The following is a 27,871-nucleotide window of genomic DNA, read 5'->3' on the forward strand; positions in this document are numbered from 1 at the left end:
CGCACGGCAGATGTAAATGACAGATGCATAAAAATACTTTTAAAGATTTATAACATAAATCATAAATCATAGGATGTATATAGAAATGTATACACTGTCTGAGTACCGGGTATAAAAGTTGTGACGTACGACGGCGCGTCTTACAACGTTTCTCCTCGTGTTTTGCGTTTGTTATTTTACGCCCTCTAACGCTTTTCTTTGCTATCCACCCCCCAGAGGCCTATAAAGTATGTATTTTAAAATTGACCAGAAAACTCATGTTTAAGCAGGTTGAAAGGAACTGCATTACCGGCGCACTGATTCACCCAAGAACTTCTCGATACGATACATAAGTGAAATCTGTTTCAGAGATGTAGGCAAGAAATATTATTTTGCCTTGGCAATATAGATTTCGGAACCAACTGAGAAACCCTACTGTCACCTAGAACTTAAACTCAGATGGAATTCGGTTTGATTGGATTTCTGTGCCACCCCGATGGATTTTCGTCAGAAAGATAAAATATCTCGAAAAGCTCAGGTGCTCCATGAAAGTTCTCTCTAATTTGTAAAAGATTAAAAGATAACAAGATAACAACTGCGAAGGTTTATTTTTCTCCAACCATAATCGCTTAAACCGTGAATATATTTTGAAAAGGAAATGATACTTTTTGCTTTTATTATTCCTACATGTTTGTTACCGATCGTTATTAATGGATATCTTAGGCCTTCCTACCAAGTGCAATTAAATAGCAAAACTAATTCAGGATATTTAATTGAAAATATATGTTATGGTAATATTCTGCAAAGTCATATTGTCTTAACAGCAGCATCTTGTTTGTTGACTGTTTCTGAAGTTCCTTATGAGACAAAACTCATTGAAATTGATAAACTATCAGTCTCTATTAAAAGTGAAGATACGAATGATTTTTCAGTTTTTGTTAGTAGCATTCATATTTATGATAAATTTAATTATTTGACAATGGATCATGACCTTGCTCTGATAAATCTAAGTTCACCACTTCCATTGTCTCTGCGTGATGACGTCAAATGGATTTTATTGCCGCAAGCTGTAGTATATACGGACTTTGTCTTGAGGGAGGACACTAATGTGAGTATGAATATTTAACAAAATATAAATTACTGGCAAGCCCCCGGAGGACGATGCCAACAGTTATGTACATAGTACGTAGTACACAGTACTACGCTACGAGCCAGATTTTGAACATTACGCCCACGTAATTGTCCAAATCTCACTTTCTTATGGGAATGTGAAGATACAAAAAAGTTTCAGGTGTGAATGTGTGTAGGTACACATGAAGACGACTTGCCAGCAGACATGTAAAACAAAAATAAATTAGCTTATAAAGGATACACAAAATAAAGTTATCTGATATTGTGGGACAAGCTTCTTCAAAAAATATTAATTCTAATGTCTATTTATTTATTAATTGTTTGGCACATAGATCTGGTATCCTTACACCGAACAAAAATTAAGAGGATATGGTGTACTATCTGGAAAGGATTTAGTGGCAATTGTAACACTGGCTCCCCGCATGGATAAACTGCGTGATGAAAATGACAAAAATATTTTTGTTGGATATCAAAATCAAATAACCTTCCTTTTTCCATATTTGAGTTGGATTTTCGAAATCTTAGAAGACGCTGAGATCAAAGATATCAAATCGAATTTTTCAACTGGTTCCCTACCGTATACCGAGAGGGAAACTGACAAAATGGGTAATGTTATGAACAAATTATGAGTAATTATTGAGTAATTATGAGTTAATTTGCAAAGAAAATGTATGGTAAATGTCTATAGCTGTAAATGTAAATTTAATCAATCCTCTATAACATTACCCGACACCATTTTTTCACTTCGAACCAGATTTGAGGCTTTCTTTTATGTTCATGGCAGTGATGTTAAGTTTTGTTAAAAGTTTTAAAGTGGTGACCCTGCTTTAACTGCGTCTCACAACGTTCCTCCTCTTTTTGTGGTTAGTTTTTTCCCACATAACTTGAGTAAAAGAGCTTTGTATTTTTGCAAAATGATTTATTGAATTTGTATCTAAACACAGACGTATTAATTTATTTATAATATATGTTTTTGTTTGACTATTTATTTTTATTGATCAAATGTTTATTTTAACAATACACTTCTAATTTCATTTCGTTTCAGTACGTGAATATGAAAAGTCTGTTTCGCTGATAAGTGCAGCACATCCCTATAAAGGGAACGGAACTGTGATATTTATATTTATATTAGCTGTAATTACAGTTAGATGTTTTTAATATAGTTCTGATTAAATAACTCCATGTACATGATAAATTAAATTTAACCTAATATGAAGATATAACCTTCTTAGGTGTTTCATGGTGCTACAGAATTCGCTTTCAATTGAATTTCGTCTCAATTCCATTCAGAGGTCCCCAGGATTCCGTTCGCAATCAGCGGAAAACTGTTAATTGTATTGAAACAAATTCACAGCAGTTTGAGAAAAAATCATAAAACCCAGTTTTCGCATTCTAGCACTAATCTTAGTTCTGCCACAGATATCCGAAAGATAAAAACCATCGCAATTCTAAACCATCTATCGATAGTGTGCTATCGAATTATTTGCAACCCTGCTGGGCATACTCTATACATAGCATATTTTTATTAAACAAAAATAAACAATAAAAGGTATATAAAGCTACTCTATTTCCAAAACCGGACACGGAAAACCCGAAATACATCGTTTCTAGTAATCAAATATACTTTTGTAGAATGACTACCGAGGAATTACCAGCGAATCTTGATAAGTTGAAAATAACACCAACATACCCTGTTGTCAAATCAGTAAAAAGGAATCCATTCTACAATCTAGAAGATGATTTTAAAACATCACATACGACTAACTGTGAGCCAATACTTAGCGTCAAACACAAAATGATACATCGCTGGAAGTGCAGACCAAGGCGTCGATCGGAGAGCTGCCTTGAGAATTGCACGCAAGAAAAGTCTTCAGTCGAAACGGGATCTTTTGATTTGACAAGTCCACCAAGTTACTCGCATGGAGTCACCAAGCCTGCACAAAGAAAAAATGTTGCACCTACAAAGAAATATCTCTTTCGGCAGCCTATATTGAAAACTTTATTTGGTTGTGAACAGGGAAGGAGTCTTGTTCGAAGTCATAACATGTTTTTAGTTAACTCAGAGAAGAAAACAACCAGCCAAATTCAGCCTAAAAACTCAAACTTCAACATAAGCGACCCATGCAGTTTCCGCGATCTGATCAATGAATGCGATATATTGTTAAGCCAAACAAAGAAATCTCATTCGGGTAATATTCGACATGAATCGAACAACTGCAGTAAATATAAAACAACTTCCAGAAAAAAAGAAATCAATTGTAAACTGTCTATTAAGGAACGCAACGCCTCTACATTATCTGCATCTAAGAGATCATTATCAGTTTCAGTAATGGGAACGACATGTTCTCAGCAAGCTTGTTATAACACGACAACCACGAGCAACTGTGACGATGTAACGATATCAGAACTGGCTAGCTATTTTGATACCATGGTCCATATTCCAAAAAAGATGTCTTCAATGGCTGAAATGATGTATATTTAGTTTTATATCAACTAATAAGTTGTATGTGTCTGTAGACATACTCTAGTAAGCATACATATGGACATGTGTAAAAATTTGTATACTAATAAAATAAAATTATTTCTCGGTTGTTTAAAGCTAAATTTCACTCTTTCTTGGAGTCTGATGCCTTGCATTAACCGTTTAGGGTTAAATTGTTTGGTAATTTTGCATGTCCACCTCTTTTAGTTGTGTTTAAAAAAAAAGTAATTGACTTTAAATATCGTGTGCATTTTTATTATTCAAATTTATTTCATCAACAACCCAGAATTATTGATAGTAAAACAATTATTTAGAGCTTTTCCAAACGCTTCGGTCCATATAGCAAGACATAGGCACAATGCCAATCCCCACCACCTGAAAGTCGTAATATTTCCTCCGTGGACACAGATGTTACATCGTCATCATCAAATTTAAACCAAATATCGTTGCTGGAGCGAACCCAAGCAACATAATGTCCAGATGAACTTGATCGACCTTTATGTGTCAGTACAGCTTGTAATGTATAGTAACCAGAATTATTACTTCCCAAATCATCGTCAAACCAAAATTGTTCATATTTTTTTTCTGCCTCGTCATCCTTGACACTATGTGGTTTTGATACTTCCAGTTCCATGCTTTTGTCTTCCAGCTCCTTGAACTTGGAACGCATTGGACATAATTTGTTTTGCAATTCGGGTGTACACAGCTCAAATGCGTCAAAGTCGATGGGAAATTTGATATCCTTCAATACTTTGGCATTAATGCCTTCCTTTCCCTTATATTGGAATCGTACGAATTGGACAGTAAGATAAGCTGGAAGTCGGCTAACTAAATACTGGAAAGAAAATAAAACTTTAAGAAATTGATGGTTAGTCATTGGAGGGTCTTACAGTTCTAATGTAGCGTGCGTCTCGTCCCAAAGTTTCAGATTTCTTGACTAATGGTTCCATCATTTTCTAAAACAAGAATAAAGAAGCCGTAAATATAATATTAATATGATTTCGTGCTGTTAGCTACCGATTTAAGTCCGCTCTGCATATACTTCACTTCCATTGAAATGAAGCAACTTAATTGCAAGAAATTTTCAGTTGTTATAGTAGCAGATTCATCTGGAACTTCTTCCGAGCTCATTTTAACTTCAAAGGTTCCACCAAAAAATTGTTCAATAAAAGAGCTTAAAGTCAAGAGTAAAAGTATATTAATTATAAGTTAAAGAAGTATAAGTAAAGAAGTAACAAATTAAAATGTATCTAAAATTACCGATTTTATTTTATTCTATACACTTACCCATGTTTTGTTTTCTGAGCATTATTTGTAGACGGTTCTTGGCGAATTGGTAAAAGGTTTTGCTGTAACATTTTAAGGATTTCCGACCAACACTCATTGGCATCTTGCTGCCTGAATGTGCCATTTTCACCCGTCTGGGCAAATTGAGGAGATGCTCGATGCAATGCTTGCAACAGTACAATTGGAGTGACAGTTGCACCCTTATCCATTTGAGCAAAAACAGATTTCATTCCTGATGAAATGGAGAAAGCTGCTGATAGAGTGTCAGACCCGTCACTAGTAAAGTTGTTTAGCGCAGTACGAAGCTCGGGAACTGCCTTCAAGCATTGAATAGTGGCATTCATATAGCACGTATTTCCAAGGTTTGTTAAACCGGCTGGTAGGCGCATCTAAAATATTCTTTTAAAGACTATGCTGTAAAGATTTATATTATTAAATATACGCACTGCTGTCGCGGTTTCGGCTTCATTCATGTCTTCAATAAACTTAATTGGTGTTGTGGGAACTTCTGGTACATTTTCTCTGCTTCCCATTAACAAAACTACAGCGCCCTGTAAAATTAATACTGTATATTGAAAGTTCATACTTGAACTATTAACTTACGTCTTTTAACTGCAAGTTCCATTGATCATCCTTCAGGATGCCACCTTTGCACATCACTTTTTGACGCTCCGGCTCAACACCAGTTAGAGCGAACAGTTGAGCTTTGAACAATATAGGCTCTTCATCGGTGTTAACATCGATGTCCGTAAAGAGTTCGCGTCCCCATTTCACTTTTACTGAAAATAAACGAAGTAAGGTTTCCGTCAGAAAAAATAATATAAATAATAAATACCTTTAAAACTTGGCATTGTAAACTACTTCAAGCTAAAATTCAAAGTCATACTAATCAGACAAGGGATGAGTGAAAAACGATATATCAAAAAAAGGAAATGGGAAAGTAAACAAAATATATCGTCAGCGCGGGAACATTGATAATGGTATGTAGTATTAAGCTAGTATGCACCACGACACTAAATTACACACAGCTGCGCTACATTTTCTGTTTTACGGTTACACTCTTTAAGAATTTTCTGGAGAACAGAGATTTGGACAACTGAATTAAACTTTGATGACCAAGTATGACAGTAAAATCTTGCCAGCAAATATGTACGAAATTTTTCTAACATTTTGTACATACGAACATTTATACATGCATGCATGCATATGCCTTAAAGACCCCTGCTGTTTCGCAAGCTGATATTTAGTAAAGAATATGTGTAAAAGCATATTGTATCTTTGTAACCCTAAATAAATAAAAAATAAAGAAGCACTTGGCATGCCCAATAGGCATAGTCGCAATTGCGGTGGTCGATTGCAATCTTTCCTCATATGCCATTAGTTATTTAACTATCTAATTTATTGGTTTCAAACCTACCAGATGCACTGGAGATGCAGTTATATAACAAATCTCTGATCTAGTGCATTCTAACATCAAAACAACCTTTACCATTTATCATTACCTGTCAACATTTTCATTTTATGCTGGTTCGGTACTCGTAATACCATCGGAATATTAAACAGATTATAACAGATTTATTTTTTAATAACTATTTCGAAACATCTTTTAATATACTTACATATGTATAAGTTTTCCAATCCTCTTTTCAATTTCTATTTTATTAGCATTTTGTGGGAAAAGCATATGCGTCGAATGCCCTTAACATGACTTTTTATTTCTTGGCTCACAAAGTTTGGTCACACTAATTGTAATATTATCAAATAAAACTATACATAAATAAACATATGACTAATTTATAAAATGAAGACGGTTTGTTTAAATTGTTATATTAGTTTACATATTACTTAATACATCATATATTTCTATTTAATTTCAGTCATCACCAATACTAAAATACTTGTTGAAGAAAGATGTGCAGTGGTCGAACCATTACGTGTCTATTCTATCTAAATATACGTTCTTTAAATCTTTAAAGATAAACTGTAAATTTCTAGAAATATCATGTGATGGTATTGCCTGGTTAGTTTCTTGGGTGGCTTTCATTTGGCTACTCAATTCAAAATCAATGCTTCAAATGCAAGTAAATATGCTTGTGGGACTTATCCTAGATATTGTCGTCGTAGCCGTGTTAAAGTCAATTGTGCGCCGACAAAGACCGGTAGCAATCAAAGATACTTTGGTAATAGGACCCGATAAATTTAGTTTTCCCTCAGGCCACGCATCGAGAGCATTTTACGTACTTATATTTTTTACAAAATTGTATTCTCTGCATCCGTTTTTTTATTTACCCCTTACGGCTTGGGCTGTATGCGTCTCTGTGTCAAGACTAATTTTACAACGACATTACATGCTTGACATTTTCGCTGGAGCAGTTATTGGAGTTCTTGAAGCAAGATTTCTCGAATTCATTTGGGTCAGTGAAACATTTGCTGGAAACATTGCTAGTTTTGTGGGTAGTTCAGATGAATTAGAATAAAATATGTTGGAAATAAATATAATAAAATCAATTTATATACGATAATCTTAAATATAAAAAATATACACAGTGTATGTTGGATGTACTTATTAATAGCTTAGAGTTAACAAAGGAGGTTATTCTTAGTTTAAGTCAAAGACCTAGCTTTATCTACGGCAAGACATTGCACACAAGCCCTCAGAGTTTTACGACCAACCTACACAGTCGGTAGAAATTGTGACTCAAAATACATTGGATGGACAATCAAAGCTCTCGAATTGCACCTCCAACATCGGCGAATGGGACAGAAGTAGACTCAAAAGGGCTAGCAGTTCATCTGGAATTGATCTGTGCTTGAATACTCGTTCAGTTATTTCATGTCGATCGCTGGATGTTTGACCTGTCAGCAACAGATTCGTAAATTCGGGTCATTTCGGGTTGCAAGTGAACTTGATGAAGGACGCATAAAAACGTAATTGCGCAAGTTTTACGGGATTTTTTTGTGGTTGGGTAACAATCGATAGTGGACTTAAAATAATTTTGACAAGAAAAAAAATCAAAAAAAATTATAATCCAGTCTAGGTCTCGAGCCCATGGTCTCAAGAGTCTGGAGTGTCTGCCTATCATCCTGGGCCACGCTTTGAATTGAATTCGGCCGGCATACTGCAAGATTTGTGCAGTAGGAAAGAACCCAGTTGTCGGCTAAATATCTAGAAACGGTTCCTTGCCTGACAAACTTGTCCCAACAGCAACTATTTCCAAAAAAAAAAGCAAGTCGTTGCAGCCAGTGGTTAATTAAAAAAATGTCTACAAATATGTAAACAGATTGCCGGGTATAAAAGATGTGAAGCGTACGACGCGTCTCACAACGTTCCTTCTCGTTGAGTTTGTGTGTGTATGAGTTTTTGTCTACTGAAGATAGAAAATGATCTATTTTCCATTTTTTCCTGATAGTAGACCAAGAGCAGGGATTATTTATAATTGTTTTCATATAAGTATCAACAAATTTGTAAACCTTTTTTCAAATTGTTTAAAAAATTTATTTAATATTTTCCGGAATGAAATAAGTGAAATTATATTTGAATAAGAACGTTATTTTCTTAATTTGTATCCTTTTTGCACCCTGAAACAATTTTTCTGCCAAATTTGGCACCGGCCCATCCCGTCCCCACAAAGAGCGAAAAACTGTCACTGAAACTGTTTGAGATGCCAAGCTTTTTTGGCATCATATTTTTTCCAAAATCTAATAAAAACGAATTTGGGTTAAAAAGTTATAGTTCTTTATTTATACCGGAGGCTAGCTTAAGTCAATTGCTCGCTCTTTCGCCCGGTCAGAAAATCACAATTTTGTCACAAATATTACAAATCACAATATTACGAATGATACCTGGAAGACTTGACTTTAAAAGGGCACAAACGATGAGATGAAAAGTCTAATGTCATACGACCATAAGTATGTACAGATGTATTGATAAAAGAGAAAATCACATCGACATATCGTTAATTGGAAAGTTAAATTAAAGAAAGCTTGAAGAATAAACCGGGGGAAGTTTAGTATACCTTTTTATTTTGTACCAACTCGTTTCTTTGTTCACATGCATATGTACCTGATATGCTTATAAAATGTTGAATTTAAGCATGGTGTTAAAATATTATTTTTTGCTTGTAATTATTGTTGCATTTTGTTGTACCTCCATACTGAGTCAGAATGTTAGGGAAAATATCTTTGATGAAAACCCGAAGCAGCTCTCATTTAGAAAAGGAGATGACATAAGCACCCCAGGCTTTGTTAGACTTGTGTTGATGCGATTAATATATGGAATTGCGTCCAGTATGGGTATTGAAGATCGACTTGATGAAACATTTAACGGTGCTTTCGTGCCTCCTAACGCAGAAGATGCCTTTGGATTTGATGAATAAGATTATTGATCATTTTAGTTTTATAATAATCACCGCATATATTTATATTTTAGATGTATTTATATTAAGTTTTAAAGATGCACAATATACAATTTTGTTTCAATAGTAGACCACAAAAATAGATTATTATCCAGAAAGAAAATATAATCAAGAAAACGATCTAAGAAAAATTAAAGTGATTTTGACACTTTCATTTTCGAGTATAAAAACAACTTACCCTAGTTAATGTTCGAGTACTGGGTATAGATATTGGCGAGCGAAGACGCCTCGGGCTTGCTTGTACATGTGTATGTACTTATGTAATTGTATGTACTTACATATGTACCCTGTATTCGACAGCTGGAAGCAATGCTGGACCACTTATCCTTCGTATACCTTTATACGTATACGTACATTAATTTGTATAATTTACACGTATTCATTTGAATTATAATAAGCCCTCTAGATTTGAGAAGTCTTTAACCTATAAATAAAAATGAGTATGCCTCGCATCAACAAATACTTTGTTCAGTCTTAAAATACAACTCGGTGTGTGAGTATCGCGAATAAGGTAAAGGCTAGACAAACGGGTAGAGTTCATCTCAAAAAATATTATGTACGGAGCTCTATGGGACTAAGAATACAAAATGTTTGTGTTTATGAATCCAGCAATGACTTAAAATTATTGAAAATACAATATACATATTTACATATGTATAATAAAATACCTGTATATTAATACATGTACATATACCGTGAACTGAGGAATTTACGAAACAAAAAGGTGTAAATATGTATGTACATATAAAAATATGGACAAAATTATTTAGAATGCATACATATGTAAATATGTATAATGTGTGTAGGAAAGTAAGAATGACTAATGCCTGTATTTACACATAGTATTTACATCGGTACATATGTATATGTATTCATTTATAGGCTTAATATTAGCCAGGCACATGCTTTGGTCAACAATCCAACAATAATGTGACGTAATTGCTCAAGATAGCTGACGTTCAGCTACACATGATATAAACATTTATACACATGTATACAGAATTATTTATGTACAAATGTTTGTTTGTACATGTTAAGTGAATATTAGCCATGGTATATGTAATGGTAAGACTTGGCTGAATCGACAACACGTTTTTTTTAATTGAAATTCATTTTTTTTTTCAAATACTATGAGATGCTGAAAATATTAAGTATACGGCGAAGAGCTACCCCACAAAATTATTCCAAAGTCGATTATTATTATTCTGAAGAAGCCCTTTCACAAGACACCAGTAAAGCGATAAGAAAAACGATAAAACAAAGCGATAAACGACAACAAGGTGTCTTGTTTAACTAAATTTGGCAAATTTTGTGCTTGCACAGGAATATAGTTAAACCCTTCCACTAACCATAGTAGATGTGCCAGTTGATACTAGTGAAACGTCACCGTTGAATCTGTGGTATACGTACCCCAGGCTGCTGCTGCGAATGTAGTGTAAAACACTAGAAGAAATGCGATTGCATGCAATGTTATTTTTTAGTGCTTGAAGGCGGTCCGCCGAGAAAAGCAGTGTTGTCTGGAAGAGGAAACGATCTACTTTTCAAATGTACAATGAACAAATAGCTCCTTAAGTTCTGCCAGCTTTTTCCACGCTCTAATCAAATGTTTGGCATTATCTGAACGAAAGAAGAACGAGCTGACTGGAATGCTGCATTTAATAAATTTGTCTCTTATCATGATCATATTTATTTTCAGATTATTCCTATTAATGCTACAAACTGACTTGCGATGAATTGGAACCGACGAAATACAAGTGAAATATCAATATATAACTATCCCGAAAACTTAAATCCTTTTTATGAAAATGAAAATCACAAACGTCTTCGATTTTGGAATTTTAGCAAAGAGGGGAAAAATAAAGGAAGGAGCTTTTCAATTGGAAATTTGAGAAACATATGGTAAGATTATATTAAGGATTATTATTATATTATATTTTTTAATCTTGAATAAAATGTTTAAGCTTTTTTTGTCTATGCACGTTAAAATATCCACGAGTCCCCAATACCTTTGCATGTTACTCATGAACGTTTTGCAGTTTGCATCACAATTTTTTTAAGGGACAAAGATAATTTATTAGGACCGATCATCTCTCCTCCCTTCAAGGGAGGAAACCCATATGGCTAACAGACAGACATGTTCTTTTGGGGATAGATCTGGCATTTTGTCCACAGCTGCTTTACGCGTGACTTTAACTCATGTAAAATACATTCAAATGGCATTACAATGCTTATATAATATTTAATTTACTCACTCAAGTGCTCGTTCTTTATTTGTAGGTCTTCTTATTCGTTTTCCCCAAAAAAATCATCCACATTGGGCATAAATAAAACATCCGAAAGCCCACCGATGTTGCGGAGAAATGTTAATAATAACGATTTGGATGGTAGTGCTCGAAATTTAAAGGGCTTCTGCGACGAATTTGATAGAAGGTCTTTGCAGCATATCGATATACCAAGAAATGTAAACAATTTTTTTAGTTTGATTAAACTTATTTTTAACGTTTTTTTTTCATTTAGTCTGATTTGTTTTTTAATCGAAATGAAGATTACCGAAGAACGACTCAGTTTTCTGGACATTCGTTGCCGAAGAAGCTGACAAGGTAACAAGAGACATTTAAGATATGTACATTATATATAAAATATATGTAATATATATATTATATGTATATATCTAAATACATACATTATGTGAAGTCCCATTTTTAAAATCAACATCCCATTTGTAATTGCAATTTTTTTTTCCTGTTGCTAAAAGGCTGTCAGTGATGTTTACATATTTCCAACGGTATAAAAACTGCAATCTGCCGACCGAAATCATATAAAATTGTGGGGCCTATGGATATGGGTCGACACTTCAGACCCCCGGATTTCGTTTGTTCGAGCCCTAGGACTTTCACTTTTACTAAAGAAATCATTATTTTACGCCCACTAACGCTTTGCGCTATCCACCCACCAGAAGCCCATAAAATATGAAGATTAAAATTGACCCGCAAACTCATGTTAAGTAGCTTGGAAGCAACTGCAACCAAAGCACTTCTCTTTGTTTGTTGTTGTTTTCCAGCATATATGATGACAAACGGAGGTTTTTGTGTGTGTTTCTATCACAAAAATTAGCATCCGCCATGTCACGCCTCTTGACTCTGTCATTCTCTTTTAGTGGTTCCGATGATCAGACTCGATTTTTGGATAGGTGTTCTGTGAATATAAATAAATTTTAATAAATTGTGATATCTTTTCTTTTGCGTAATTTTTTTTGAAGAATTAAAAAAAACGCGACAGCGATTATCATAATATATAATCCCTAAACAGTACCATTAAGCAGTGTCATTGAAACTTTCTTTTCGGCTTGTGGACTTCTTGACTGTTTGTCGGTTGACTGTGTTTAAATGGTTGTTAAATTCTTTTTCAGATCATCGCAGTCTAGTTTAACAAGCTTGAATCCGTTTGAGGACGAAGTCAAAACAGATTTCAACATTCCAATAAGGAATAAAAGGTATCGGAAAAAAAGTAGAGCTCCACAGCCACCTTCACAATTGGTAAGAAATATTACATTCACTTTAATATACACATGTTAAGAAAATTTGTTTATTATTTTTTTTTTTTTAGCAAAATGATTGTAATTTGAAAAAAGAACTTGACGTTTCAATCAATAATGACGGAGCCCGTGATATTAAATCACTTGCTAATGAAATAGAACTGTTTGTTAATGAGAGATGCGAACCTCCGATTAATTATGATGCAGAAACGGAAGAAAAATATCTGATTAAAGGAAATACACAAAGTCAATCAGTATATCTCCCAGCATCGGAGAGCCTTGATAGGCTGAATCCCGTCACAGACACCACAACAGATAATCGAAATACCATAGACAATGTTGTAAGTGGGACACTTGAATTGTCAAATAATAACGATCGAGTGCCTGGGTTAGGTTGCGATACATTAATAGCCAATAACCAGCCCAAGACAATAAATTCACGTGGGACAGTGAATTGTACGGATAGTACTAAAGAAAATGCTTTAAATATAGAAGAACTGGATGTTCGGAAAACCAAACATGTAAAAACGATTATAAACAATGAAAAAAGATGTGAAGATAATCTTAATTCAAGTGAATGTGGGTCATCGAATTTTACGGAAAATGTTTTAACTACGAAGGATTTGGATGCTCGAAATACCAGACATTCATTAAGGACTAAAAACAATGAAAACAAATCTAAAGATAATTTGAATTCAAATGAACATGGAACATTGCATTATACTGAAAGTATTAAAGAAAATGCTTTAACTATCCAAGATTTGGATGTTCGAAGAACCAAAAAATCAAAAGATACTATAAACGATGAACTAAAATGTGAAGATAGTCTTAATATAAATGAGAATTGTACGGAATATATTAATGAAAATGCTTTAACCACAGAAGATTTGGATGTTAAAAGAATCAAACCTTCAATAAGTTCTATAAACATTAAACAAAAAGGTGAAGATAATCTTTATTCAAATGGGCTAGCACATAACCACCAAATAAAATACCAATATGGCAAATCGAACACATGGAAACAAAATCAAAACTCTAAGAATTCAGAAGAAACCTTTGACCTTCCAAAGCTTGAGTTGAATGAACCTGTATCATATTATAAAAAAGATTTTTATGATATTAGACAGACTTTTACCTTAACAAATAAGAACTCAAACCCATTGAGCCTGCGAAAATCACTTAATAAAACTATTGAATCTATAAATCGTAATCAACAGCTTTTAAATGAAAGTGCAGCCAAAGGTACAAAACCAAGGAAATCATCTTTATATCAATGTGATGAAAACAAACATTTTCCGGCAAATGAATTAAATAGTCAAAGAGAGACGGAACCTAAAAATGGGGCAATCTTCACTTCTAACACCGACGAAATATTATCTAAGCCTCAAAATGATAACTTTTATAAAACAAAAATATTCAAAACATTTGGACAGTACCGAGAGTCATCGCCAACTTCATCAAATTTAGATTGGAACCCTTTACCAAAACCAAAGCGGAGTAGTAATTAAGACGAGTTAATTGTTAAAAGTGTTGTACAATAAATTAATTAATCTATATATATTCATCAGTGCAATAAACAGATCGTCCTATGCATAATTAAACATATTATTACATATTATTATATTATTACAACATATTACAACTACAGGTACATGTTAACAAAAAGCTGACGCAAACTGCGTGGAGCTGAACCATTTACTCTTGAAGTACGGGGTATAAAAAATATATCAGACAATTTCTTAGCACCAAACCTTACAGAAAGAGTAGCTTTGGTTCCTTCGGGAATATCGTGTCGGGTATCATTCATATATAGAAGAATTAAGACATTTTCGGACGAACCAAATTGTAAATCATCACCGGGTTTCTCATGGTTGATGGTACCAGGGCAAGCCGGTGTTTCGCATATTTCGAAATCTCCCACTGTTCCGCTGGATGTTTTCAGTGTGCAGAAAGTGGGCAGATAGGAACTAAAATAATAAAAATAAAACTTATCGCATCTGAATTAGCTTACTGGGCCAAATTAAAGACAACAAAACAGCTCAGCAGCAATTCAACCATACGGCATGCCGTGCAGGTCATAATCGGCCTGTGGAAAACCATATGGCACGTTTTGCTAGCAACACCAACACATATAACAGTGTTACCGTGAATCAGCACAGCAGGAAAAATAAGTATTTTTCTTATAAAAATGCGTTCTTCGAAACATTTTGAAGACTCACTCTGCTTCTAGAAAAGAAACCGATTTTTTGGGCACTGTATTTTTGAAAGAGGTAAATAATATTTCGGTATATTTCTGATGGCCGGACAGTATATTTTATATATAAATACGCGGTAACACTGCACCGGTCCCAAGTTCCCCAAATAGAAAATATAACATTAATTTAATCAATTAGTTCAATTAATAAGAGAATAAGATGTTAAACGAACCAGATAGTTTTTCTGACATGTTCAGAAGCGGCATACCGTATATTCTTCTAATAGCTCTACCGGCGCTCATATGTTGTTCACCTGTAATGGCAAGCGAATTCGAAGTTATGTCCATGTCCAAATTCGACGTCAATGGGCAACATTTTGGTTAGTACAATTTATATTTATTTGCTATTTTATTTGCATTTGCAGTTTAATCTAAGATCGTTTATGTCGTAATTCGGTAATTTATTACGAACTGTTTATCATTACCACGTGGCCGATATTTATTGTTTACTTTAATTGATGTATGTACATACATAAATGGATTTTCATATCTAAATACAGTTGGCACACATATTATTTGCACACCCGCATAATCCCGGTTTGAACACCTATAACTTGGTGGTATATTATATTATTATATATTATCTAACAACATATTTGTGGAGGCTTTTTTTAAAATCAACATCCGACAGCTTATACCTTAATAAATATGCAACTTTGTTTTAAATAAATATATATTCATTTATATTTTTTAGGTAGCCGGGTATCTTCAATTTCCTTAGAAGCGAGATCATTGTATTCCTGGAATACTTCAAGACATTGTGTTCTTACACGGTAAGTCCACGGCACACACAGTGCGTACATATTAAAAGATAAGGTGTTTGGTCTTAAAATTAATTACAACGCCAGAAGGGTTCAGGTATAAAAGTTTTAACGCGTTCCAGCGCGGCTCACAACGTTCCTCCTTCTTTTCTTTGGTAGGCCGACTATTTTTCGGCCCGCCCTCGTACTAATAAATTATTTTGATTTAAATAATAATAACTATTTTTATAATAATACTTATTTTTATTCATTTTATATTATAGATTAATTAATTTGTCGGTTAATGATTTTGACAAAATACGCCAAGGTGCAGGAGGCCTTATTGTTATGTTGCCGCGCAATATTTTGGAATTGGACGTTGAGGTCAAAGAGCACATAACCATTTTAGAGCAAGAAATGCTCGCACATACTGGGACTGTGCCAATTTATTTCGCCCCATTTAATATAAATTTGGAAACAATAATTGACGACATCACTCATACAACTTTCAAAGCTTTTAGCCAAAATCAAACATCGGTTGCACAATTGATTACGTCAGTTTCAGCCAATGGATATCATGCAACCGTGGGTGGTTCTAGCAACGTAGCAAACAAAAACAGCAAAATACCAATCATCTACGGCGAGTTGGCACCGAATCAATTACTTTTAAAGCCCAATGAGAACCCGGTCGATGGACAAAAATTACCAGTTATATTAATAACGGCCACTCTCAAAACATTTGGTGTATTTAATGTAAGTATTATGGTTTTTTTATCTAATTAAAAACATTAGCCGGGGGCCTAATAACCTATGTAAATTATTTGTGTATTTGATTCTTTTATTTTCAGGAGTATCCGGTTAATTCAGATGTAACAGTCTTACTGGCGCTTGTAGAAATGTTAAGTAAGCTGCATTCTACAACAAAAATGGCACCAAACTACCGTCTGCTTTTCTTGATTTCGGATACCGGACTCCTCCTAAATTTCCAAGGATCAAAGAAATGGCTTGAAATAGACGATAATTCCGCTCTGCAGGTAATATATTATGAAACTTTATTGAATATACATACACATATGAACGCGAGAGATAAACTAGGGAGAGACAGAGAGAAACATTTAAAGAGAGAGAGAGAGAGAGAAGAAAAGACATAAGGATGCAGAAAAATTATGTTATGATTAGTGCAATGATCTATAGTGAGCTAAACTATGATAAAAATATATATATTTTTTTAATGCGACACCTCTTACTTGCATAGTTCTATACTTTTAAAAGCCAGGTATCCAGAACCGCGGAAACTACAAATTTCTGGAAAAAAAACGGTTCCAGAAACATTTAGATGTATCAGGACAGCTGGAAACTAAAAATTCCGGGCAAACTTCAAATAAAACGATTGCTCTAGCTGTCCAAAATAAATTATTACTCTCTAAAAACATAAAATAGAACATTATTTCCCATTGTAACATTTTTAAATTGTTTATTTTTATACAGAATGTCGAATTTGTGCTGTGCTTGGATACCATCATAGAAAGTATATCGTCCAATCCAGATATGGCTATTTATATGCATGTTTCTAAACCACCCAAGGAAAAAACGTCAATAAGCCACTTTTTCAAGTTACTTAAATCATCGGCAGAGAAATTTGCATATAACATAACAGTGGAAGGTGTCCACAAGAAGATCAATTTAGCCGATACAAAGCTTGCGTGGGAGCACGAGCGATTCAGCATAAAACGTTATCCTTCTTTCACTTTATCTTCACTGAAAAGTCATAGAAGCCCATCCCGAACAACAATATTCAAGGACGATGAAACACGTATCTTAGAACACACACTTAAAGCTTCAAGAATAATTGCAGAAGCTCTGGCTAGTTTCCTTTACAAAATGGAACCAACGTCCAGTATTTTTGATGGTCAATTTGTAAGATTTTCCCACTTTCGAACAAGTCTATAGTATTTCATAAATATTTATCTTTTTGTGTTTTAATTTTCAGGCCATAAAAGAAGAAAATATTTTGCCATATTTTGGAATCAAATCAGTGTTGCATAACAATGATGTTAAAGATGCTTTTGAAAAGTATCTGAACAATGTTAAAATCATATATGATAAAGCTGATAGTCGAGATCCTGATTTTATGTTCTACAACGAAAATGATGTGAAACTGAATGTTTACAGGGTTAAACCAGCGATTTTTGATATTTTCCTAACTATTTTAATAGGGTTTTATTTATTAATTGTATTCCTTGGTATACAATACTTTCCGCTCTTCTACAATATAGTTTCGAAACTTACAAGAGATGAAACTTCACAACAAACTAATGGACACTACACTGAACGACTAAAGTATAAATGAAACTTGTTTAAAATTACGTCAATATCAAATTGTGCTAAATCAATATACAATTAATAGGAGAAATTTAAATAAAGTTTAAAGTATAAATCTTGTTGCATTACTGAGTTCTTCATTCGAGTTTTAAGACTACATCCATTGGCGCTGGCGTTGGGCTCGCCACCAATGTCATCTGAACCTCTTGGTATTCTTGGCTACGCTACCGCAGGCAAACTCCACACAATACTCCTAGACTTCGAATGAAATTATAGAAGCAATACAAGACAATCTTTAGCATTTGCATGAAAAAGCCTGTCGCGAAAAAATCCATTACTGGGGTCTGGGACATGATTGAAAAGTCGATAAGTGTTAGAGATCAGCATGGCTCCATTCAAAACAAAGGTCCAATAGAATGCCTCTTAAATCGGCAAACAACTTAAGAACTTAACAGAGCGGAGAGCAGACTCTGTTGTCAAAGCTCGCCAGCGCTATTCTGCGTTTAGACTGAGCCCGCCAAAAAGTCAGTAATCTTCTACCTTTTGCACTAGCAGCATTTAAGTTGATCCCGGTATCTAACATCTTTTCGCCAAGTTCAACAGTTCAACCCAAAATCGTGAGTTAATTTTCTACATGCCGCCCGAGCAGGGACTTTGAAAAATTATCATTGAAGTTATAGCCATAAGATCGCTTGATTGCTTGCGATAACCCCAGCTTCGAAAACTGACCCCCAGAACATAGAAGTGCGTGAAAGCAACAAAAAGTAACTAAAATTATTGAAGTGAAAGTGCATTAAAAACGATAAACTACTTTTTTTGCCACCCTCGCGAAAATAGTATACGCAATTAAAACTAATGCAGTGCCGATCAGCAGCAACACTTGACATTGCAGCTGTCCTTAACTAAATTTAAGTTATTATTTGGTCCATGTTTCCGCTTCCTCCATGAGCAGAAATAGGCTTCCATGTTGAACGTGGGAACGTGGAAAATAAATGTTCACGTTAGTTGTTTTAAGATCTGGTCACACCGATCAAAAATATATCGGGAACTTAAAAAAAAAACATACATTCATAGGTCTAATGCAAGTTTTCCGTTTGATACAATTTTATCAATGCATAATTTAACGGTGGTGTAAAAAAGAGCAGTGCCGGTATAAATTTATTACATCATACCAATAAATCGATTTATAATTTCCGTATGATTAAAATATCCCTTAAAAGTCGAATATTAATGACTTTAAATGTGTGAGTTAAGTGTTATTCTACCAATATTTAAAGATTTTTGTGCTGGTAAGTATCAATTAACTCTTAAGTCTGCCTATTTGGTTATCTAAATGTTTGTGTACATCTTTATTTATGTTCTATGATTCTGTGTATCTGTGGGCAAACGCAAAAACATATGTACATATGTATGTATGTGTATCCAAATTGTTAAATTAGAACATGAGAATTTACCAAATGTACAAAGAACTGATTTTTTTATAAGATAAGGGTTATAACATATTTATGTTTATATATGTACAGTACATGTACCTATGGAAGTACATGCAAGCTTACAAAATGACTCTTCAGTTATTATTGGGTTCAAAAGAACGCTTTGAAGACATTCATCGATTTTTTTCTTTTAAAAAAAGTATGTAAGTACGTATGGACATCGACTATACATGCATAATATTATTTAAAGTGTTAGTTAAATCAATGAAGCATAAAATAAAGTCAAAAACAAAAGAGTTACAATTGTAAGATTATTCAGCTTAAAAATCAATTTATTTTTTACTGTACATATGTATGTCTGCACATACACACAGATACACATTTTTCCCCTGTTATGTCTGTTTCGTATTCAATTCAACCAATAGCATTTGAATGTACATGAGTACATATGTAAGTTCCCATTTACATAGTTTTTACATCAAAACGGCTTGATAAGTTAAACATTTATTGTTGTCAAAACATTGATAGTTTCCGCTAATCTTGGCCAATTCAAAACCTTAAAATCAAAATTTTAGTGTGAGACACCCCAACCGACACCCCAAAACTTAAATGAGCAAGTGCCCTGTCATGTTTAAGTTAATCGATGAAATCTCTGCAGGACCAAAGTGAATTTACTTATGTAAGTAATCATGGACCAACATGGCCAGTCTTAAAGAAAACTGTACAGCAATTGCAGCACACATGCACGTGTTAATATTACCGAAGTGGGCGCTGCTCATGGGCTATTACAGTTAGAAACAAAAGTGAACATTAAAATGCTATGATAAATAAAAAAAACCTAATTACCTTAAAAGTATCAACTATTTTCTTTCACATAGTCGTTTTTACCCAAACTGTATCCACATTTCTTCACAGACCCAAGAAAATACAATAATAAGATCAGTAAAGCTATACGATTCCAGCTATAGAGCTGTCTCCAGGGTCTCAAGAATTCTAGAGCCAGCCTCTACACACTAATCTAATGTACCTTCTGCATGGAAAGAATTTCGCTCCCATATTGCTATTCATTGAAAAAGGCTTTGTTTGATTTTTTATACACAACCTGATCTATAGGGACATAGGTAGCCCTGACTTGTGGAGCAGCAGAAACTTTACGATTCCCATTAGACCCACTAGAAACGTTGATCCTCTGTTCCTTCCACTTTTAGAACGAATTAAATCGTATATGTACCGTTCCTCCCTGTTCCTTAATAATTAATACTAGCATACCCTTCCCGTAGTTAGCTTAATTAAATTTATTTTTAGTTTCACTTTGGTTATTTCTTTTAGTTTTGTTTACATACATACATATGTACACATATTGAGTACCTGTTATAAAAGTTGTAACGCGTACATACGCATCTCAGAACGTTCCTCCTCGTTTTTGTTTTGTAGGAAGTAAATGCTTGCCACACAGTGCAAAATACATTTACAGCCAGAATTTCCTGGGCTGGCCCACACAATGCATAAACTTCTTGTAGCTTCACTTTTCACGAAGTGCTTTTGTCCAAGTGCTCAGTAAAAAACAATAATAAAAGGGATGGGAGCTCAGACCTAGTAATACAGCGAATGACCCTATCTATCAGATTAGCAGAGACTGAATCATATCGGAACATTTTTATAGCTGGAAAGAACATTTTTAAATTTTTTTAATACAAATACTATATTATTAAAGCCAGCTATTTTTTTCAGGCTGATTTGGTCATTGAGGAATATTGACTAATATTAAAATATAAAATGGCAGTTCAACACCAACACTATACCGTAGAAGTAGGCGATACTAATTTTACTATTCATAGTCGCTACATTAACCTAAGGCCCATAGGATCTGGTGCCCAAGGAATAGTATGGTAAGTGGATTTGATTAAATTTAAACAGTACAGATGAAATAACCTTATTTATCCATCTTTGCTATGGAAAATTAAAGACATAGGGCGAGCGGTGCTCGCCTCTGAAATGCTTCTCGGCTTTCTGAGTGAATATTTCGAGATAATAAATATACGCAACTAAGAGGGCATTTTTCAGAGCTTTAAAAGATAGAATTAATATTTGTAATATGTACCAAAAATTCAAATATTTCTAGTGCTGCTTACGATACGGTTACTGAGCAAAACGTGGCCATTAAGAAGTTATCGCGACCATTCCAAAATGTAACCCATGCCAAGAGAGCATACAGAGAATTTAAATTAATGAAGCTTGTAAACCATAAAAACGTAAATAAACAACATAATAAATTGCAATACAGTTCTGTAACAACTACTTTTCTTACTAGATTATTGGCTTACTTAATGCGTTTACTCCGCAACGAAATTTGGAGGATTTTCAAGATGTTTACCTTGTCATGGAGCTAATGGACGCTAACCTCTGCCAAGTTATTCAAATGGATTTGGATCATGACAGAATGTCATATTTGCTGTATCAAATGTTATGTGGAATTAAACATTTACATTCAGCTGGAATTATACATAGAGTAAAGTATTTTAAATACATAATTTATTATTTTTTAACTTTAATTTAAAGCTGGTTACAAATTCATAGATTAGGTACAGCTAAGCTGAAACAGGTTACTCGAGAAACTTTTCTCTCGTGTTTTTTTTTTAAATAGAATCAAATAGAAACGTCTTTCTTTTAGGAATTAATAATAAAAGAAAACATCACCATAAAAATACTAAAATACTCCAAAAAAGATAACTTTTGCTTAGTTTTGATAGGTTTTTACATGAAAGTTCATGTCATGCGAGTATTTAAAGAAACATGTATATTAATTTCATATTAATATTAATTAATATATTTCTTAATAATAAATTCCACAGGACTTAAAACCATCCAATATAGTTGTGAAGGCCGACTGTACTCTAAAAATTTTAGACTTTGGGCTAGCTCGCACAGCCGGAACTACATTTATGATGACTCCATATGTAGTAACCCGCTATTACAGGGCACCAGAAGTCATTTTAGGAATGGGGTATACTGAGAACGTTGATATATGGTCCGTCGGGTGCATTATGGGTGAAATGATAAGAGGTGGAGTACTCTTTCCCGGAACAGATCATATAGATCAGTGGAATAAAATTATTGGTAATTATTGGTCTACAAATACTTTGTCCAGTTATTTGCATTTAAGATAATTTTTTTATTAATTATTTTTAGAACAATTGGGTACACCATCTCCGTCATTTATGCAACGGTTACAACCAACTGTTCGCAATTATGTGGAAAATCGTCCAAGATACACTGGATATTCATTTGATAGACTCTTTCCTGATGGATTATTCCCGAATGATAATAATCAAAATAGTCGAAGGAAAGCTGCGGACGCCAGAGATCTCCTTAGTAAAATGCTTGTAATTGATCCAGAACAGCGGATATCTGTAGACAAGGCATTAAAACATGAATATATAAACGTCTGGTACGATGCTGAGGAAGTAGACGCTGTGAGTAAAAATCATATTACAATTTTGAAAATAAGTCAGTGGAAGTAAAAAATAACACAGTCCCTAAAGTTATTGCCTTAAAGAATATGAGTCGGTAAAGCCATGTCGCCTGTCCGTCCGTTTGTTCGCCTTGTTCGACACCTCGTTCTGTTGCAAGTGTATTTCAAAATGTCGGCCTTCTTTTTGTTGCCTTTGTCTTTGTTCTTTGTTTGCTGCGTATATATATCAATCTATTTAGCTGAAAAATCGAACAAATGTAGTTTTGTTGTCTTGAGTACTGTTTATTATTGGTAATGAAAAAACTGTAGTTAGGTTCAGCATGTAGTAAGCTTTCATCGCTGCTAGGGCAGGCATTCTTTATTCAATAAAACTGCGCTGGCTTATATTAGCGGGAGCGTGAGAAACAATGCTGTGTGCTCAAATTCATGTTCAAGTGTTTCGCCGTCGGGTTATAAGGAAAATGCCATCGCTTAACTTGTGTCGCTTGCGACATATTTTTGCGATCGTTTTTCGTCGCACTGCAGATATGCTCGAGACTTGTGCAACAAAGTGTTACAGTGTGTGTTCTCTAAGTATTCTTGGTATATCATAAACTAAAGTGAAAAGCCCGAAAATTGTGTAAAAACTACAAACAACCCTTACTCTCTTTCAGTCAAAAGACATGCTCTGGTTTTTGCAAACTTCTGACAGTTAATTCTCAACGTTTCCGAATTTCTAAGCTGATTCAGTTTTTTTTTTTACTAAATTTGGATTTAGTAACTAAATAAAGAATTGTGCAATGATGCGATGAATTAAAGAATGAAGAATGTCGAGTATTATAAAAAATAATCACCAAAAATAGCTTTAAGACTTATATAAAAAGCGAATTTATGTAGCTTGAGCATCATTTTACCCTCCAAATACGCCAGAGAAGGTTGGGATAACTCGAACTCGAATTCAGAACACTTCAAAAAACACGAGTGTCCTAATTTATCGGAACGGCAATGTGCATGTGGTAAACAGAAATAAAAATATTAAATGAAAACTATACCGTCTATTGGAGAACATCTTTCGCATACTGCCAGTCTTATCTTCTTGAAAGACTCTGCTCCTTACCACCGTCAAAATTGGTAAGTATTAATTCTTTCACTTTTGAATTATATTTTAATTTGATTGAAAGAATATATTTAAAGAAGCTAAAGAATATATAAATAGTTAATAAGTCCTCTGACCCCAAGCAAATCGCAAACATTCAAGTTTTTCCAATTTACTTAACTAATTCATTTATTACTCTTGGCTCAGTAATTTCGTACTCTAGCTTATATTCTTGAAATAAACTTTATTAAAACTTCAATTATCTTCACTAAAGAATCAATATATTAAAAAAAAGAAATAAACATTTGATAAAAGGATATTTGGGTTAAAATGCATTTTTTCCATTCGTAAATAACACTTGAGAATTAAAAAAAAAAATATATTAAAATATTTTTTAAAGTACATAACACTTGCGAATTAACAAAAAATATTGTAATTATTTGTGGTTGGAGCAGTGGTGGTAACACAGAAAGAATCGTTTCCCCATATATTTTTGATCAGCATCAATAGTCCGTTCGTCTTGTCGCCTGCTGAAATATCAAACTAATACAAATTTATTTCAAAAATAGCCAGGACAAATACGCGGGCTACTTAATGTTAAAAATTCACGATATGGTGTTGCCTAATAAGAGAATGAAATTGCAAGGAATTCTGGAAGGCGTGGATCACTTGGAATGTTCACTTGGGGATAAAAAATATGTTCACAGCTTCAAAGGAGTGTTGAAGAAATGGTAAAAGTTTTAAAGAAATCAATGCCAAACTTATTGGATAGGCTGAATGAGGAATTAAAAAAGAAACGCTCACAATTGGCCAAGAAACTCTTTCACAAGATCAATGCAAGGGAGCAGACACTTGCAGTTTCCATGGAAAAAAATTAGGGCGGGACAATTCTAAGAAGAATTTTAAGAATCTTTCACCAACAAACATAAAGATTTCAGGTTGAGGGATTTTAAGTTATTTTAACGAATTAAAGGTATAAGGTCAGAGTTTTTGATAGCGTATTTACACTAACTAGGTAACTCATATCGCTGGTTAAGTTAACTCCTTAACGAAGAAGTGGCGTTTGCACAAGCACAAAGTTATTGAGTTTTGGATGCGGTACGAGTTTGTTTACAAAAAAAAAAAGAACTCAAACTACTCAAAGCATAGAAGCCTTTGGTCCCTGGTAAGAAACCGGCATTACATTTTCTAGTGTTATAAAAAAGTATCTTAAATTATAATAGCCGCGATTTGGATTATTTTAGGAGGAAGACGTTGGGAAGAGCTCCGACGCCTTCTCTAAGGAGAACATTCTAAGGAGAACATTCGCATTAAAACAGTGGATTCAACATGCTCGGTGGACTGCGACTTATTTTCCGAAAGGACTCTCCATTTATACTGGCAATCCGTATGGAGAAGAAATGGCCCCAAAATTGCTCGTTCCGGGCTACATTTTATAAATAGTTATGCAAGAATAAAAAGCATAAAAAAAGATTCATTATGTAAATTTGTGTGTAGATTTCCATGAATAAGTGTGGGAGTTTTTCCTCACGCCAAGAAAACCATGATTCTTCATAACTTCCTCTTATAAGTCTAGAAGTGAAGGTGATCAGCCCTGCTGGTGGTTGGACGAATTCTGTTCTTGAGCGGTGCAGTGGTAGAACAAATTATCCGGATTTTCGCTCCCATTTAAACACTCGGTAGTGTCCTCATGCATGAACCTGTAGCCTCCATGGCCCGTCAGGAATTGGGTGGGATGGAAGTTAACTTCTGCACTTTTCCACCCTATTCTTAACTGGATATCACGAACTGTTCTGTTAGTCCACCTTCCATTAGAAGCAGTGTCTCACATAACCTGCCATTTCTCTATCGACGCACGCTACTCCGAGGCTCGGATGGGCTTTTGTTTGTTCTCTACTGTTGCTTATATGTCTTATTAGTTGAAACTTCTAAGAAATATAGTTGTCTTCTTTGGAGTAATACTTTCGGGAGAACAGTTGTGGTTTTCGACGGTTAGCAATAATGATCGCAGCGCCAATTTATTAAGTGATTGTATATTGGGAAAAAATTAATAAAAACAGCGATAAAGAAGTTACAATTATAAACGAGGAGGAACGTTGTGAGACAAGTTATGTGAAAAAAGCATACCACCTTAAGAAAATACAAAAATTCAGAATTCATTAGAATATTTCAAGCCTGTCTGGTTCGTTGGGTAAAATACGTGGTTTGGAGCCCAACACACGAGTTTCCCATAAAGTTTACTTGACTCCACATAGATATATCTAATATGTAGTTCTCCGTATGAATTCCGTAAGAGACGTATTTATTCAAATATACCTCCATACCTCTAGTTGTAATAACATTTTGAATACTTACAGAATTTTGTGTAATACTTTTTGTTTTTCTCCGTTACAGCCTGCTCCAGAGCCGTATGATCATAGCGTTGATGAAAGAGAACATACTGTGGAGCAATGGAAGGAGTTAATTTACGAAGAAGTTATGGACTATGAAGCACATAATACTAATAATAGAACACGGTAGAGATGGAATTTGTCATGTGTTAGGCAGTCATATTACCTCCAGCTAAACAAACTTCTTCATGTAATATTAAATTATTATAGGAATAATAATATACCTATTCAACTTGTATTTAAATATCTAAAGCCCCTTAAATAAAAATACTATTTAAATTCCAATACATTTTATTTCGACATTAATAAGTTTATATTCTCTTCAAAAGGTATGATGGTTTTTAAAAAATTAGTATAATTTACCGAATAAACACAACAGACTAGAACCAAGGTACCAATTTAATTCTTAGATCATTTATATTTTATATATTGATTAATTGTTGATGGAACAAAAATGTTTACTGTGTTCATCGTGAACAAATTCAACATGGATGAACCGGACGGCTATAGCTACAACTGTCATGACCTCGAGGGGAAAACACTTGTTTTAAGTCGAAACCACAATAGAGTGGGTGGCATAATGGGATGGTGGGGGGCGATTTCCTATAATGGAACTTGGGTTCTTCATTGACGCGTGGTTCTTTTTAAAGATCAATCGCTTCAAATGTTTTGCACTTCGAATAGACTTAAAGATAAGATGCCAGTTATTAAATTTTATGTGAAACTAATTTTTCTGAAAACAAACAAAAATGATCTTAATGTTTTTGATATCATTTTCTATTACAGCCTGCTCCAGAGCCGTATGATCATAGCGTTGATGAACGAGAACATACTGTGGAACAATGGAAGGAGTTAATTTATGAGGAGGAGCACTATGAACACTTTCAAGAAGAAACCTAATTCCACTATGTACCATTATAAAATTGGATAAATTAAACGTTAATTTTCTGATAAGCTTACCAAAATTTTTCATAGTCCAAATGTTCCTTTATTTCTTAACATCACATCGGGTTTTGTGATAGGTTTGGAGATAGATTTGATAGGTTTGATGGTATGATGTTTTGGTAGAACACAAAAATAGTGGTTTTTTTTCTTTAAAATTGAATTTTTAGTGATGGGCTTGCGTGCTTCCAGATAACTAATAAGAATGTGATATGTATGGAAGCTGCAACGAGGAAAAACGTTGTGAGGCGACATTTTGTCGTTCTCCTCTCTTCGCCGTGCCCCTGGCGTCACGATGTAGTGTATGCAGCTTTATAAGGTAAAAGGTTTTCACTTCAACAAACAGCATGAAATAACAGCGCATGAAAACTCAGACATCCAAACTAATCACACGTCAAACGCCACCTAGAGTAG

General features: G+C 34.1%; 7 protein-coding genes across 13 annotated transcripts; 6 read left to right on the forward strand and 1 right to left on the reverse strand.

Annotated features, from left to right (window-relative positions):
• The first annotated feature begins 266 nt into the window (after positions 1–266).
• Positions 267–2,301, forward strand: LOC117584653. Its single transcript, XM_034273681.1, has 3 exons — positions 267–1,087; positions 1,443–1,716; positions 2,156–2,301. Exons 1-3 carry the CDS (start codon positions 638–640, stop codon positions 2,266–2,268), a joined length of 837 nt encoding a protein of 278 aa, XP_034129572.1. The 5' UTR covers positions 267–637; the 3' UTR covers positions 2,269–2,301.
• Positions 2,302–2,583: 282 nt separating this feature from the next.
• Positions 2,584–3,714, forward strand: LOC117584652. The gene is made up of 2 exons (XM_034273680.1): positions 2,584–2,659; positions 2,743–3,714. The coding sequence occupies exon 2, from the start codon at positions 2,744–2,746 to the stop codon at positions 3,590–3,592; it is 849 nt and encodes a 282-aa protein (XP_034129571.1). The 5' UTR covers positions 2,584–2,659; position 2,743; the 3' UTR covers positions 3,593–3,714.
• Positions 3,715–3,825: 111 nt separating this feature from the next.
• Positions 3,826–5,730, reverse strand: LOC117584651 (ubiquitin carboxyl-terminal hydrolase 14). Its single transcript, XM_034273679.1, has 7 exons — positions 5,715–5,730; positions 5,483–5,658; positions 5,326–5,430; positions 4,880–5,268; positions 4,610–4,766; positions 4,483–4,548; positions 3,826–4,427 (listed from the first exon to the last, which is right to left on the reverse strand). The coding sequence occupies exons 1-7, from the start codon at positions 5,728–5,730 to the stop codon at positions 3,903–3,905; spliced, it is 1,434 nt and encodes a 477-aa protein (XP_034129570.1). The 3' UTR covers positions 3,826–3,902.
• An 883-nt stretch (positions 5,731–6,613) lies between these two features.
• Positions 6,614–7,402, forward strand: LOC117584654 (inactive phospholipid phosphatase 7). The gene is made up of 2 exons (XM_034273682.1): positions 6,614–6,689; positions 6,757–7,402. Exons 1-2 carry the CDS (start codon positions 6,681–6,683, stop codon positions 7,354–7,356), a joined length of 609 nt encoding a protein of 202 aa, XP_034129573.1. The 5' UTR covers positions 6,614–6,680; the 3' UTR covers positions 7,357–7,402.
• A 2,277-nt stretch (positions 7,403–9,679) lies between these two features.
• Positions 9,680–14,393, forward strand: LOC117584648 (putative uncharacterized protein DDB_G0282133). 6 transcript variants are annotated; one of them, XM_034273675.1, is made up of 6 exons: positions 9,680–9,787; positions 10,991–11,193; positions 11,572–11,755; positions 11,812–11,894; positions 12,704–12,830; positions 12,901–14,393. In XM_034273675.1, the coding sequence occupies exons 2-6, from the start codon at positions 11,024–11,026 to the stop codon at positions 14,335–14,337; spliced, it is 2,001 nt and encodes a 666-aa protein (XP_034129566.1). In that variant the 5' UTR covers positions 9,680–9,787; positions 10,991–11,023; the 3' UTR covers positions 14,338–14,393. The 6 variants fall into 6 exon arrangements, with proteins under 6 accessions (XP_034129566.1, XP_034129569.1, XP_034129563.1 ...); XM_034273678.1 differs by having other exon boundaries at positions 9,697–9,824; positions 10,991–11,194; positions 11,576–11,755; XM_034273672.1 differs by having other exon boundaries at positions 9,698–9,824.
• A 776-nt stretch (positions 14,394–15,169) lies between these two features.
• On the forward strand, positions 15,170–18,264 carry LOC117584409 (nicalin). Its single transcript, XM_034273273.1, has 6 exons — positions 15,170–15,403; positions 15,778–15,856; positions 16,108–16,576; positions 16,672–16,857; positions 17,312–17,740; positions 17,814–18,264. The coding sequence occupies exons 1-6, from the start codon at positions 15,244–15,246 to the stop codon at positions 18,171–18,173; spliced, it is 1,683 nt and encodes a 560-aa protein (XP_034129164.1). The 5' UTR covers positions 15,170–15,243; the 3' UTR covers positions 18,174–18,264.
• A 968-nt stretch (positions 18,265–19,232) lies between these two features.
• LOC117584735 (stress-activated protein kinase JNK) lies at positions 19,233–27,477 on the forward strand. Of its 2 annotated transcripts, none has more exons than XM_034273806.1 (7): positions 19,233–19,434; positions 21,310–21,467; positions 21,701–21,830; positions 21,890–22,087; positions 22,431–22,695; positions 22,768–23,051; positions 27,302–27,477. In XM_034273806.1, the coding sequence occupies exons 2-7, from the start codon at positions 21,355–21,357 to the stop codon at positions 27,413–27,415; spliced, it is 1,104 nt and encodes a 367-aa protein (XP_034129697.1). In that variant the 5' UTR covers positions 19,233–19,434; positions 21,310–21,354; the 3' UTR covers positions 27,416–27,477. The 2 variants fall into 2 exon arrangements, with proteins under 2 accessions (XP_034129697.1, XP_034129696.1); XM_034273805.1 differs by lacking the exon at positions 27,302–27,477 and adding an exon at positions 26,520–26,696 and having other exon boundaries at positions 19,242–19,434.
• Positions 27,478–27,871: the final 394 nt, after the last annotated feature.

This window comes from Drosophila guanche, unplaced genomic scaffold, assembly GCF_900245975.1.
Source record: "Drosophila guanche unplaced genomic scaffold, DGUA_6, whole genome shotgun sequence".
In the NCBI taxonomy this organism is placed as follows: Eukaryota; Metazoa; Arthropoda; class Insecta; order Diptera; family Drosophilidae; genus Drosophila; species Drosophila guanche.

Coding starts and splice junctions, on each gene's coding strand:
- LOC117584648 (XM_034273675.1), top strand. CDS start 11,024: ATGAATTGGAACCGACGAAATACAAGTGAAATATCAATATATAACTAT. Junction 11,756..11,811: donor ATATCGATATACCAAGAAAT/GTAAACAATTTT, acceptor TTTTTCATTTAG/TCTGATTTGTTTTTTAATCG. Junction 11,895..12,703: donor TTGCCGAAGAAGCTGACAAG/GTAACAAGAGAC, acceptor ATTCTTTTTCAG/ATCATCGCAGTCTAGTTTAA.
- LOC117584653 (XM_034273681.1), top strand. CDS start 638: ATGATACTTTTTGCTTTTATTATTCCTACATGTTTGTTACCGATCGTT. Junction 1,088..1,442: donor TCTTGAGGGAGGACACTAAT/GTGAGTATGAAT, acceptor TTTGGCACATAG/ATCTGGTATCCTTACACCGA. Junction 1,717..2,155: donor GAGGGAAACTGACAAAATGG/GTAATGTTATGA, acceptor ATTTCGTTTCAG/TACGTGAATATGAAAAGTCT.
- LOC117584735 (XM_034273805.1), top strand. CDS start 21,355: ATGGCAGTTCAACACCAACACTATACCGTAGAAGTAGGCGATACTAAT. Junction 22,088..22,430: donor CAGCTGGAATTATACATAGA/GTAAAGTATTTT, acceptor TAAATTCCACAG/GACTTAAAACCATCCAATAT. Junction 23,052..26,519: donor ATGCTGAGGAAGTAGACGCT/GTGAGTAAAAAT, acceptor TCTCCGTTACAG/CCTGCTCCAGAGCCGTATGA.
- LOC117584651 (XM_034273679.1), bottom strand. Junction 5,431..5,482: donor GGAACTTGCAGTTAAAAGAC/GTAAGTTAATAG, acceptor TTAATTTTACAG/GGCGCTGTAGTTTTGTTAAT. Junction 5,269..5,325: donor AAGCCGAAACCGCGACAGCA/GTGCGTATATTT, acceptor AGAATATTTTAG/ATGCGCCTACCAGCCGGTTT.
- LOC117584652 (XM_034273680.1), top strand. CDS start 2,744: ATGACTACCGAGGAATTACCAGCGAATCTTGATAAGTTGAAAATAACA.
- LOC117584409 (XM_034273273.1), top strand. CDS start 15,244: ATGTTAAACGAACCAGATAGTTTTTCTGACATGTTCAGAAGCGGCATA. Junction 15,404..15,777: donor CGTCAATGGGCAACATTTTG/GTTAGTACAATT, acceptor TATATTTTTTAG/GTAGCCGGGTATCTTCAATT. Junction 17,741..17,813: donor GTATTTTTGATGGTCAATTT/GTAAGATTTTCC, acceptor TTTAATTTTCAG/GCCATAAAAGAAGAAAATAT.